This window comes from Squalius cephalus (genome assembly GCF_949319135.1).
Source record: "Squalius cephalus genome assembly, chromosome: 20".
NCBI lineage: Eukaryota > Metazoa > Chordata > Actinopteri > Cypriniformes > Leuciscidae > Squalius > Squalius cephalus.
In genome coordinates, this window is record NC_137141.1 from 29,520,597 (window position 1) to 29,534,931 (window position 14,335).

The 14,335-nt window shown below is 36.0% G+C and overlaps 1 protein-coding gene across 1 annotated transcript; it reads left to right on the forward strand.

The window, feature by feature from the left end:
• The first annotated feature begins 3,587 nt into the window (after positions 1 to 3,587).
• On the forward strand, positions 3,588 to 14,161 carry hhipl2 (HHIP-like 2). Its single transcript, XM_079853539.1, has 9 exons — positions 3,588 to 4,134; positions 6,676 to 7,328; positions 7,871 to 8,014; positions 8,168 to 8,499; positions 10,413 to 10,539; positions 11,041 to 11,186; positions 11,289 to 11,370; positions 12,322 to 12,404; positions 13,101 to 14,161. The coding sequence occupies exons 1-9, from the start codon at positions 3,787 to 3,789 to the stop codon at positions 13,634 to 13,636; spliced, it is 2,451 nt and encodes an 816-aa protein (XP_079709665.1). The 5' UTR covers positions 3,588 to 3,786; the 3' UTR covers positions 13,637 to 14,161.
• Positions 14,162 to 14,335: the final 174 nt, after the last annotated feature.

Below are 14,335 nucleotides of genomic sequence, written 5' to 3' on the forward strand. Positions count from 1 at the left end.
AACGCTGGTGTTTTTCTTTAAATATATTCGTTTAACCCTTATGTGCTGTTGGGGATGTTTTCATCCACTATGGGGTATTTTTTAGTCTAAATTTGGCCATAACTTTCTCTGTGTTTCAGCAAATGGAATGATTTTTGGTGACAAATCTTATTTTGACACATATTTTGGGAAAATGCTTTGAAATTTTTCAAAAACTCAACAGTAGACTGTGGGCAAATTTACTACCCTTTCGTTATGTTTGTGGCTACTTTAAACACACACACACACACACACACACACACACACACACACTTTATTATGCTATTATACTTCATATAAACTCCATATAACTCCATGTAAAAGCCAGAAACTAAGCTTTTTTTTGCACAGGCCTATCTAAAGGGTTAATGGTTCCACCTGGTTATCAACAGTAAAAATTACAAATTTTACCTCTTCCCAACAGGGAAAACCACCAACAATCAAAAATGCATGATTATATGGTGTCATGGCTTTGCAATCAAAAATGTGGTTATAATGGAAGTCAATGGGGCAAAAACAGCCACGAACAGTAAATGAGGGAGAAAAAGTTCAAATCTGATGCTGCACAAAAACTAACAATGCATCAAAACCAATGTTGTTTCTAATCTTTGACATGTCCAAGACTGTGATAAAAGGTTAAAAAAAAATCCAGTCCACAATCACATTTTATATTGAAAATTAGTCATTTTGTGTTTTTTTTCCCCCAAATCAGTGACATCATTTACGAATTTGGCAATTAAAGAGTTAAAATCCTAAAAAAAAATTAAACATTTAGCATTTTTGAGCAGGACTGAGGTTGATTAATAGATTTATGCAAAAAAAATTGAAAAAAATATTTATCTGATACATTTTTACAGCAGTTTAAAGTAGTGGCTGTTTTCAGCCACAAACATAACGAAAGGTAGTAAATTTAAACAATGCACAAGAGTTAAGCTTTAAAATAAAGATTGCTGGTGGGCTAATTAATGCCACAATAATTTGTTTATTTTATTGGCTACTTATATTTTTCATTTTTGTTTTGCATTGAATACCATTTAAAGGATTTGTTGTGCACCGCAATGCCATCCTCCCATAGAAAGACACGTTAAGACGAGCCACCTTTATTTTCTTTATAATAAAGGGTTTCTATGGGAGGAAAACGCTTAACGTGTAATTAAATCCGTTCATATTCTGGGCTCATCTGCTTTTCTGTAGGATAGTATGGTTTATTAATAAGGTGTGTACAGCATTTGATCTTTGTCACTGAAGGCTAGCCTATTAAGCCATTAAGCTTTTTCTTTATTATAAGGGTTTTCTATGGGAGGAAAACGCTTAGCCTAATGTGCAATTAAACGCAATGTTCGTATTATGGGCTCATCTGCCAAATAATAAGGTGTACGTACAGAATTTGATCTTTTAACATGAATGAATTAATAGCATTGGGGGTTGCTATTTCTTCAGCTTTTTGAACGTAGATGTATGATAAAGACATGATTGGCTATCAATTGTATGTGGATAAAGGCATTTTTTGTACATGACTACACGTCCTTGTAAGGCCAAGAAAATATGTCGTTGTAATGGCATAGCATCTCGTTATTACGATAAAAAGATGTCGTTTTAACGACATAAGATCTCGTTATTACGAGAAAAGATGTTGTTAAAACGACATAAGATCTCGTTATTACGAGAAAATATGTTGTTTTAACGACATACATCTCGTTATTACGACATAAGATCTCATTACGAGAAAAAAGTCGTTTTAACGACATAAGATCTCGTTATTACGAGAAAATATGTTGTTTTAACGACACAAGATATCGTTATTACGACATAATTGAGTGGGAAAAAACCTACAAACCTGTAAAACTCTCCTTCAGCTTCAGAACAAAAGTGAGAGCTTTCTGACCGCCCATTGACAGCTAAGCAGCTACTACTTTGACGCTTCAAAAAGTTCATAAAAGTATCATAAAACTAATCCATATATGAATCAAGCAGTTTAGACCAAAATTTTCTGAAGAGACACAATCACTTTATATGATGAAAAGACTGGATTTAGGCCTTATTCACATATAAACATTCATCAACTTGTGATAAACACATCAGTTGTGGTAAACGGAAGCTCAAGCATGTTTGCTTGACGAGCGAGAACCAATGAGGTTCATTCTCGTGTTACACAGCAAGTTTGAGCTTCTGCAAGAACCAATAGGGATTGTTCTCGCACGTCAAGCAGGTTCGGTTGAGCTTCTGTTTATGTTCACTGTTCAATGTTTATAATGTAAATAAAAGCCTAAATTCAATCTGTTCATCATATAAAGTGATCGAGTCTCTTCTGAAAACTTAGACTAAACCGCTAAATTCATGTGGATTAGTTTTATGATCTCTTTATCGTTTAAGAGTCAGGTGGTAGTTCCGTAGCTGTCATTGGAGGGACAGAAATCGCTCAGATTTCATCAAAATTATTTGTATTTGTGTTCCAAAGATGAACAAAAGTCTTACGGGTTTGGAACGACATGAGGCTGAGTAATTAATGACAGAATTTTAATTTTTGGGTGTGCAATTTTCAAAAAATTTTTTATTAAATTGCTACTTATGTGGGCATTATTTCTGAACATCTATTTCTGATCTAGTTAACCACTTTTAAACTCCATAAAAGCAGATGGAATCAAGATTTATTAGACTCTTTGTGTGCAGCATATCAAACACTTTCCAGTTCATGTTGCTGGATCACTAGGATCAAGAGCTATCTTTGAGCTTGTCTGTCATTGAAGAGCATCAGATGACTTATGCATGTTCGATACAGACTTTCTTCTTAAGACAAACATAATACACAGAAACTGTGCAATTTTGAAAGTTAACCAGTTGTAAGGAAGCAATGCTTTGGATAAGATAATATTTTTTCCCCCACTAGGTGGCACACATGAGTTTGTTTTCAGGAAATCAACGGAGTTTTTGCTCGGAAACATCTACTCATCTACCTGGCAACTGAATTGTGGTGGAATTCTTAATTTCATAAACACAATAGAAACTAATCTTGATTTTTGCAATTAAATAAAACAAAACTGTAAAGAAATATAGCCTAATTTTAAAATAATTTAATTAAGTTGTAGGCTATTTGTTAAGCATGGATGGCTCTCTCTTGATTCATTTGTTTTATGTGATTTTATTGTTGATATTTCGTCGTACTTATAACTTATTTTTGTATAAAACAAAATTTACATCGATTTCATTCAAGTTAATGTAATAAATTATTATACCAAAAGTCTTGACAGAAAAAAACAACAATTAATTATCCATAAAATGAATTAGTTTTTTTTTTTTTAATAGAAGCGAGTTTTATATATCAGAAATTTATCGAATTTAAAAATGAATTGTATTTATTGTATTTAATATATATATATATATATATATATATATATATATATATATATATATATATATATATATATATATTATATAGCCTAGAAACTGCTAAATTGGTGATGTAGCCTACAATATTTGTAATTGGCCTATAAAACGACCATATATATATATATATATATATATATATATATATATATATATATATATATATATATATATATATAGTCGTTTTATAGGCCAATTACAAATATTGTACATCACCAATTTAGCATAGGGTAAGAATACGATATCCTGTAATCAAAGGCGCACATTTAACGAAGAGTGCGGCGCGCGCACGCACGCACACACAACATATAGCTTAAGCAAAATTCCGTACACACACACGCTCAAGAGCAAACACACTCCTTCACTCCCAAGCACACGGGAAAAATGCCGAGAGCGCCGGATTCACGAAATCATCATCATCGTGTAAATTGCCCTGAGGTGAGTTTCCTGACCAAGAGGACTGCATGGCTCCAAGGACTCTTCACACGCCTCATTATAATCATTTACTTCTCTTATTTGAGACATGCTGTGGCACATCCTCAGTGTTTGGACTACCGGCCACCTTTCAAACCCCCTTACCACCTTGAGTTTTGCAGGCACTATGAGAAATTTGGTTGCTGTGACCAAAAAACGGACAACAATATTGCAACGAGATACTGGGACATAATGGACCTGATTGGTGAAGAAGAATATGCAGTGTGCGGGGATTTGGTAAAAGATATTATGTGTCAGGTATGTCTGATATTTTGTGAACAATTATGATGACGTTTTAACTGTGTTGTGTTAGCTATGTTAAACTGTTTTGATCCATGTTAGTCTTGTGTGTGTAAGAAAATATTAATAGGCTATAAGTTGCACCTGTTTAAATTATTGCTGCTCTTCCCAGTAGATATGCGGCTGCATACAGTTATACAGATGCAGAAATTTAGAGTAAATTATTTTATTAGTGCTTGGGTAAGACAAGCGTAATTTTACTAGGCTATCATTTGGTTAGATATGACAGTTTTTGAACAAACCCCCAAATCTAAATATTTTGTTTGTTGTACTTGCCCCCTCAGATTTTTGAGCTAGATATATTTTGAATGCAAAAATAATAATAAAAAAATATTATAATTATAATATTTTTACATTTGATACGATCACACAGGTATGATTGGAACGTTCAGTTCGGCACGTTCAGCATCTGCTAAATTCATGCTTTCGCGCTTTGGCTGGTTTGAACCAGAGACGGACGCGCTCACATAGGTTTATTTTATGCTTCTGATATTTTAATGCATATTAGCCTACTAGCAAAAATATATTTTTTTTTAGTTTGTAAAGTACACACTGTCTATAGAAGCGGCAATAATAGTCATCTATTCTTTTCCCAGTTCACCAACGATATACTTTCATGTCTTTTGAGAGAAGTTGATGAATTTAGCCACCACGTGTTGTAAAAGCAAAAGCAAAGTTAAGCAATTTTGATCCAAACCATCCAATCTGATTGTACTTAAATTAAAGCAGCAACTTTTTTAGTGTTCTGAATTGCAGATCAACTAACCTTTATAGATCTACTAAAATATAATTATAAAGGTGTATAAACAACAAAATACATTGTCTTACACATATTTGAGAATCGTAATATCAGATTTCATGATAGCCTATATATTTAACACGTGTTTGGGAATGTTTTGAATTAATGAAAATTAAATTAAACCAACACATCAGTAATACAGCCATATTGTGGCAGAGGTGTCACGTGGCAAGCATGAGGCATTGCATGGAAATAATAAATATATAAAAATGCAAGGCTATCACTGGCCAATCTATACAGATATGAATGATACCTCATAACAGGCTTTTTTGAAGTGTGTACAGTTACCTTTCAAAAGCGATTTTACTTGTAATTTTCACTGGGGGATCAAAGAATTTCATTAACTTACAGTACATTTAAAGTGGGACCCAAGTCATATTACAGGGTAGGAGTGCCAATCCTGTTCCAGGAGATATACCTTCCTGCTCCAAACCTAATTAAATACACCTGAACCAATTAAGCTCCTCAGGAATATTTAAAAACTACAATCAGGTGTGTTGGAACAGGGTTGGAACCAGTGTTGTAGTCGAGACCAGCTCATTCGAGTGCAGGCCAATACCTGAAAAGGTTGAGTCAGACTTAAGACCAAGACCAGAATTCAGACAGTGTAAATAGTCTTTCCTTTAGGGTAAACGAAGCCTGGTTTTGCATCAATGTCACGTGAACCTCTGTAGCATGTTGAAGAGACACGATGACACTGAGTCAAGACCAGGTCCAAATACTGAGGCCCTGTTTTACACCTAGTATCAAGATGTGTTTTGGTCGATCTGATCACAAGTGGACAGCTCTAGATAGAGGTGTTAACGGGTTTAAAACGTTTTGAGCTTGTCCACTTTCGACCACTTCCAGAGGTGGTCAAAAACGCTTTCGACCAGAATGCTTTCATAGTGTAGACGATCATGAGGTCGAAAGCGTTCAAACAGCCACAAAAACCACCTACTGACCTAACTCATAAACATTACGGGAAGTGCGCTAGCCAGACGGGATTTAAACTTTGTCGGCTGAAGACTCAAATTTGGTTTGAAGATGAAAAAGATACCAAGCACAATGTTCTCTCACCATTCTTTCTAACAAACACTCACAGCGTTCGGTGTGGTCTTGTGGCTTTCAGAGCAGAAACGAAAGCTGATGCTCTCCGTATGTTTTTCTGACGTCTTCGGGCACGTTCATATGTAAATTGCACAAGCTTATTTTGTCTATAAGATCGAAAGATCTGAAGAAAAAAACAAAAACAAAAAAAAACATACATTTACCCGGCCATAGACCCTCCCTTCAAAGAAATCAGAACTGATGTGGTCCAAAAGTGGACAAAAGAGACAGGAATGTTTCTCCCTTGTCTACTTGTGATCCATTCGACCAAAATGCATCTTAGTACCAGGTGTAAACAGTGCCTGAGTTGGTGTAGCTGGTCCACCTGCACTCTTGCTTCCCATGCTGGGGGCCAACAAACCAACAGCCAGCATCCCATGCTGGTCCCAGCATGCAAAACATACCTTATGCTGGTAACTAACAATGCTGGATTTTTCAGCAGGCTCAAGATGGACTCAAATCTGGTCTTACAACACTGGTTGGAACTGAACTCTTGGATTGGGCACCCGTTACAAAGACTTGTGGGTGGGCTCTTTTGAGTGGGCCAGTATAAGCTTCAGAAAAGGTCAAAAGTCTAGTTGTCTTTTCTTACTTGTATTGCTCTTTTGCAGGAGTGTTCTCCTTACGCAGCACACTTGTTTGATGCTGAAGACCCGTACACTCCAGTGCGTCACCTACCAGGACTGTGCTTCACTTACTGCTCAGACTTTCACAGCAAGTGCCATTCTGTGGTGAAGTACCTAACCAACAGCCGGACACTGCAGGAGACGTGTGAGAAAGACCGCTCGCATTTCTGTAACCTCATTAACCTCCCTGACCAGGACTACTGCTACCCCAATGTCCTGAGGAACAATAACCTGTATAGCAATCTGGGCAAAGTGGTGGAGGACCCCAGAGGCTGCCTGCAGTTGTGCCTGACAGAAGTGGCCAATGGGCTGAGGAACCCCGTGCTGATGCTCCACAGCGGAGATGACACCCACCGCATGTTCGTGGCAGAGCAGATAGGCTTTGTATGGGTGTATCTGAGAGATGGCAGCCGCTTGGAGCAGCCCTTCCTGGACATCAGCGGGGAGGTTTTGACCACACCGTGGCTGGGAGATGAAAGAGGTTTCCTGGGTCTCGCCTTCCATCCCATGTACAGAAACAATGGCCGCTTCTTCATCTACTACTCCATTCTGATCAACGGCAAACTGGAGAAAGTTCGCATCAGCGAAATGAAGGTCTCAGCTCATGATATGAACATGGCAGACCCCCACTCAGAGAGGTTAATAGGTTTGATCCATGTTGTCATGCATATGCTATCAAAATACATGGAATATGGGATGGTTCTCTCAAAAATACGCAATTTTTTTTTTAACCCAAGTTGTTTAAAATCCGCACAGTTACTCTGTGCTTATATTCCTATAGTCAAGTTCTCAAAAAGCACAAAAAGTGCTTTAGAATTCAAACTACGCCCCGTTAAGCTGCATGTTAATGAAATCAAACCTCATTTGTTCTCTCATGCCTCATGACCAAATGTCATTGAAGTCAAAACTGACGTCATTGTTTTTGAAAACAGACCGTCACTATAACTATCGTTGTATAGAAAAGAACTGCGAGGCATTTTTTTAAAAATTATATTTTCTTTCTGTTCCAAAGAAAAAAAAGAACAGAATACAGGTTTGGAATGACATAAGGGTGAATAAGTAATGACAAATTTCGTTTTTGTGTGAACTATCCCTTTAAGTTGACAGTACATTGGAAATAGTAGGCTACTTTATATTTATCTTCCTTACATTTTAATCTGTTTTAAACCTGTCTTTACAGAGTTCTTCTTGAGATTGAGGAGCCTGCAGCAAACCATAATGGTGGGCAGCTTCTGTTTGGTCTAGATGGATATCTATACATATTCACAGGAGATGGAGGAAAAGCAGGAGACCCTTTTGGGAAGTTTGGAAATTCTCAAAACAGGTGAGGACAGTTTTGAAACATTTAATAATAATTAGTGTAGAGTTAATATTATGAATGTCACAAATCATGCTTAGTGCTTTGAAAAAAACTCTTTCCAGTACCTCCCTCTTGGACACGTTATCATAAAAGCTTTGTTATTCAAATATGTTTCAGATCAGCATTGTTAGGAAAAGCGCTTCGGATTGATGTGGATGGTAGCAGTTTAGATGGAAAGCCCTATAAGATTCCTCCAGACAATCCCTTTCTTGGAGAGCCTGATGCAAAGCCAGAGGTCTATGCCTATGGTGTGAGGAATATGTGGCGCTGCTCAGTGGATCGAGGCGATCCGCTCACCCGTTATGGCAGAGGGAGAATCTTCTGTGGCGATGTGGGTCAGAATCGATACGAGGAGGTTGACATCATTGTGAAGGGAGGAAACTATGGATGGAGGGCCAAAGAAGGCTTTGAATGCTTTGATATGAAACTGTGCCAGAACTCTTCTCTAGGTGAGCTGGACCGTAGAATAACCACACACACATTTGGGTCCGAGAAAATGACAAATCAAACCGAGCATTCCAAGATTTTTTACTGCTCAATGAAACTGGTCACTGAAGAACTTCATACCACAGGCCAGTCCATAAATTTGTAATCCTGATTTCTGGAAATGGTGAAGTTTTCAAAACATTTTAAAGAAATAGTTAACTCAAAAAATGTAGATTTACTTACCCCCATGTCATTCCGACACTAATACTATTTTCAGTTCCATGGAATCCTTAAGATATTAAGCAGAATGTCTGAGCCTGTTTTCTGTTCAAGGAAATTGGATGGTGATTTATACTGCCAAATTCTCATAAGAATTTACAGACTTACAGAGATCTCAAAATAAATTGATACGGTTGGTTTTAGGATTTAATAGCTTTACACATGTTGATGCTTCCATTTTAGACATCTTAAGTGATTACCTATAGAAAGCAGAGTTGTGCACTCTAAATTAAAGATGGTACACAACATAATTAATAAAAGAGCTCCTTCATAATTTTAATATGCATTTTTCTAGGGTAAGTGAGAAACACTGTTATAATACTAGGCAGAGTCTAATGGATATTGCATTATGTCATTTCAAAAGAATGTACGGTCGAAGGTCTTTTGAATACTCAGGGTAATAAGTTGCCTCTAGATGTAAAGAGTATGTTAAATATGGTTGGTTTTAGTGTGAAAGTTAAAAGTTGGCTATTAGATCAGTTTTGTGTTAATGTTTTTGGGTGGATGTTTAAGTGTGATGTATATTTTGGTAATGTGTGTTCTTATTGTATAACAGTATGCAGTGCCAAGATAACCTGTCTCTAGGAGTGAAGTTGTGCTTTACATCAAGGACCACAATGGAAATTTTTTTTTTTTTTTTTACTTTATTGTGTTATCCTTGACAAATGAGTGTATTTTTCACTATTATTTTTGTCTAATAAATCAAATCAAATCAATTAGAATAAAAAAAAAGGCCCAAAGAAAAAAAAATAAAGTATCAAAAGCCCCCAATATTCAGAATAGTGGTAAATTAATATGGGATTTACAATGACAGATTCTCAAACTAGTCCCTCTATCTTGAATTTTGTCTTCTGAAGTCCTATGAAAGACTTGTGTGAGAAAAATTTGTAATTTACTAATAATATGCATAGCTTTCAAATCTCATTTGCTAACAATTGGCCACATTGCACACAAAACAAAAAAAGCAATGGTGTTTGGTGAAAACCAGGTCTAATAGTGCAATGAGCCTAAAAGCAGCTTTGCAGCGGTGGAGAAAATTTTCATTGAATAATTGCTTATATTTTGATGCTCCTCAGACAACATTAATGTAAAGCTATAGGAAGACTTGGAATATAACCCACAAGTTGCATGGACCACATTTATGATGGTTTTTTTTAGGGCTTAGCAGTACAAATCACCATTCTTGTGCAAAGCAGGTCAGACATCCTAGTCCCAGTCCCAGACTTAAATGCATGTTTGAGCTGTGTTAACTGAGGCAGCTTGCAATGGCATATCTTAAAACATTTCACTGCCATTGTTTTGTTTTAAGATGCACACCAGTAATGTTTTTTTTAAAGGCACGATTATAAAAGCTTATGTCCTAATTAAACTAAGGCCTACTCCTGGCTTAATCCAAGCCTTGTCTGTGAAACCAGGCCTTTGTGTTTTATGAAAGAAATACAATTCAGGATCAAAGCAACACAAAGGTGAGGAAATTATCACAGAATATTCTAGAATGAAACTTAATGAAGCATAATAACTTGAGTAAAGTAAAAATAAGACAAGGTCTGTGTCAAATTAAATAATGAACAAATTCTCATTTCTTTACACATTGTTTTATTGACAAAACCTGCTATAATCCACCCATGTGTTTTTTTTATTTGTTTTTTTTTAATAGATGACATTCTTCCAATATTTGCCTATGGACACCATGTTGGGAAATCCGTAACTGGAGGTTATGTGTATAGAGGATGCGAATCACCCAACCTCAACGGTCTTTATATTTTTGGAGACTTTATGAGTGGGTAAGGACCATCGTTCGTTCAGTATTGCAACAACTTAAAAAACTGTCTTTTATGCATAATCAACTTTCAATACGATTTTCTAGAAGATAACTATAAAGTTACAGTACATGAGAGTCATTTTAGGTAATTTTTTTTTTTCTCTCTGGCTATACAAACCATAAAACAAGAACACACAACAATTTCATGTAACATGTAACATAACATGTATCAGTATTTAACCAAAAAAAAAAAAAAAAAAAAAAAAGGTTTAGCCTGAAGCTGACAGCTTATAGCGCCTAACCTTCTCACTTAACATACCAACAGACATTTAATTTACTCTATAACATCATAGTATAACGTAAAGTGCAAACAAACTCATGATTTATTTTACTTGAATCACCCACTTAATTTATAAACCTCCAATCTCTTTATTCTTAGATTTCTTAATTCAGTCACTACTTTTTTTTTAAATTAACATAAGTCTGGGAGAGATGACAATTCAAGCCTTTTGTTCTTATTCAGACAACTAATGGCTCTGGAGGAGGAGAAGAAAACTGGGAGTTGGAAGGAAAAGAATGTGTGCATGGGAGACACTACAACCTGCTCTTTTCCTGGGCTTATAAATCATCACCACAAGTTCATCATCTCATTTGCTGAGGATGAAGCAGGTAGGTTTGTGCACAGTTCTGTAAAGGTGTAATATGAATATTAAAGCAATAATATGGCTGAAAATCATTCATACAATATGTTTGTTTTTGCTTTTTCTGAAGGAGAGCTTTATTTTCTAGCAACCTCCTACCCAAGTGCAATGTCTCCCTTTGGCACACTTTACAAATTCGTGGATCCATCCAGGTATGTATATTTTGATACATATTGTCAACTTACACTGAGTCTCGTGCAAATGAAGGCAATATCTACTGTATCTATCCATTTATCCATCCATCCATCTATAATATGCAGGCAGTATAGTAAGTGAAGAAATGAACTGTCAAAATAAATCTTTGAGTAATGGCCTCTATATAACCAATCATATAGACAGATTGGGTAAATTCCCCATTATAAGAGTACTTAAAATGTAACGGATAACTCTCAGTTAAGACATCATGCTGGGAAACAAAAGGACAGGACGTGTCAGTTTAAGCATCATGTGGTCTATATTCCTTTGGAATCTTGGAATCTGTGGCGCATGCTTTCACCAGATGGTTTCCATCCAAACTTCTGGAAATCTGCTATCATCTATCTATCACGGATCATAACTCAATGATTTGTTCATGCTATTTTGTAAAATAGGGGGTCTGATGTGTGAAATGTTAAATTTATTATTTAATTTTGTCTCTAAATAAAATGAATCTAGTAAAGGATAAATAACTGACAAATTTAGATTTAAAGAGTGAAATGACTATAAACAACCAAACATAAGCTGTTTGATGTTTTAAATAATTAACTGATGAAAAATATCAAGAAAATAATCCTGCTGGAACCAGCAAGACTACAGGAGATTAATCGGCACATCTGAAATCAATCTCACTAATAGCAATACCATACATTAATCCCAGATGTTCCATATTCTTTATCCCTCTTTAAATAGCCAAGTGGAAAAAAATGTATTCATTACTAATAGGAGCAGTTGGAGGTCATTGTCGTCTCACACACACAACCCTGTGTATCAATTTGTGTTGAAAAATGATGATGCAATTTAAAATGTCTTTTTTTTACCTCACGGCGCTATAGGAGGCCTACATTTTTTAAGGTTAATGGGAGTTAATTTTCTCTGCATTCCCTCTGTCTGTCTTGGATTTACAGGAGAGCACCTCCAGGAAAATGCAAAAACAAGCCACTTCCAGTAAAGGTCAGAGGGAAGAAAGTGCCATTTACACCAAGAGAATGTAAGAATCTATCCATCTTTATTGTAGGCTATATATACAGTGCTGCTTGAAAGTTTGTGAACCCCTTGCAGAATAATTTTAACAAAATAAGAGGGATCATACAAAATACATGTTACTTTTTATTTAGTACTGTCCTGAATAAGATTTTTTACATAAAAGATGTTCACAACATAGCCCACAAGACAAAAAATAGCTGATTTTATAAAAATGACCCCAATGAAAAGTTTATGAACCTTTGATTCTTAATACCATGTGTCGTTACTTGGATGATCCACGACTGTTTTTTTTTTGTTTTGTGATGGTTGTTCTTGAGTCCCTTGTTTGTCCTGAGCAGTTAAGCTGCCTAATGTTCTTCAGAAAAATCCTCCAGGTCCCCCATATTCTTAAGTTTTCCAGCATCTTTTGCATAGTTGAACCCTTTCCAGCAGTGACTGTATGATTTTGAGATCCATCTTTTCACACTGAGGACAACTTAGGGACTCAAACATTCACTGATGCTCCAGAAGGAAACAGGATGCATTAAGAGCATTTTTTTTTTTTTACAAATTCTGCAAGGGGTTCACAAACTTTCAAGTAGCACTCTATATTGTTTTATTATTAATTTATTATTTCAACTTCAAACATTCCTGGTTGCCAGTGTTATGTAAAATAACTGCTTAAAGACTCATACATGTATAAATATACTGTTTTTTTTAGTGACTGTGCTTGGCATAAGTGAAACACCTACAAGATCTCCACTGGAAAAGATCATACTCCCCACTAAACCACCGGGCACGCGCCAGCCCACAATGGCCAAACCCTCCACATCTGCACCAAAGAAAGAAAAGCCGGGCCAAACCACTACAGCAAAATTGCGCAAAGACAAGCCCAAGAAAACAACTCAACCAAAGGAGAAGCAAATCAATGTAAGCACAAAAACACTAAAGAAAGCTCCGCATCCTCAGAAGAAGACTATGTTACAAACCAAAAAAGTCACAGGAAAGTCCTCTCACAATCCCAAGCTGTCCATAAAAGGAGCCCCGGAAAGAAAGAAAACCAAACCGCTTAAACCAACAAAACCAAAAGAGGCAACAAAGCCGAATGTCTGGCTACAGAAGGCTAAAAAGACTGGAAAAGAGGTGAAGAAACCTGTGAAGAGCAAACCTAAGGCGACTGTTTCTAAAAAGAATCCAGACGGCAGCAAAAAGACTAAAAATAGCCCTCTGGCAAAAAAGAGAAAACTGTTTAAATAAGCCATGTGCGTGGTGTAGTAATTAGATGGTAGTAATGTAGTGCAGTAATAAGAACTCAAAGATATCCTGTTCAAACAATGTATCAATGAAATAGCAGCTCTGAGGTCAGCAAGATGTGTGATGTGAGAGACCAAAGAAAAAACCACAACAGTCTTGTGCCAACAGTTGATTTTGTTTAGCATGCACTACATGAGCATTCTTCAAATGTTGATCTTTATTTTTGGAATGTGGTTAAGTAATTAGTTCGGGGCGATGATCTTTAGTTTAGATCGAAACTACAATTATAAGGAGAAATTCTAAATAAAAACACGAGAATGCTTTGGAAAGTCTTTCTTAAACATAACTCTTTGAAGCTAAAATACATTGTATTGTAAAATGTGATAATTTTATGACATACCTAAGAAAGTCCAAAATTTTTCAAATGGAAAACCAAAGTGGCATTGCTTTGCCTTTAATAGACACAGACAGAAGGCAAACTTATGTACCATGCATGATAAGTTTTTTGGGGGTGTAAGTAAAAATGGTTCTTTCAATAAAGTGTTTTGGCTTGTTTACAGTAAAATTCCGTTTAATGCAGATCCAAACCAAGTCTGTATGAGGGTGTAAATTAAGTATTACTTGCTACACCCTTGGTGTTTGAAGTACTAGTTCCATCTGAAAAATAATCCCAGACTTATAGGAGGACCACTATTGCTGAAC

Excerpts from the sequence above, each read along its gene's own strand:
- hhipl2 (XM_079853539.1), top strand. The coding sequence starts at position 3,787 with ATGCCGAGAGCGCCGGATTCACGAAATCATCATCATCGTGTAAATTGC. Across the intron at positions 8,015-8,167 it reads TTTGGAAATTCTCAAAACAG|ATCAGCATTGTTAGGAAAAG; the intron begins GTGAGGACAGTT and ends AATATGTTTCAG. Across the intron at positions 11,187-11,288 it reads ATTTGCTGAGGATGAAGCAG|GAGAGCTTTATTTTCTAGCA; the intron begins GTAGGTTTGTGC and ends CTTTTTCTGAAG.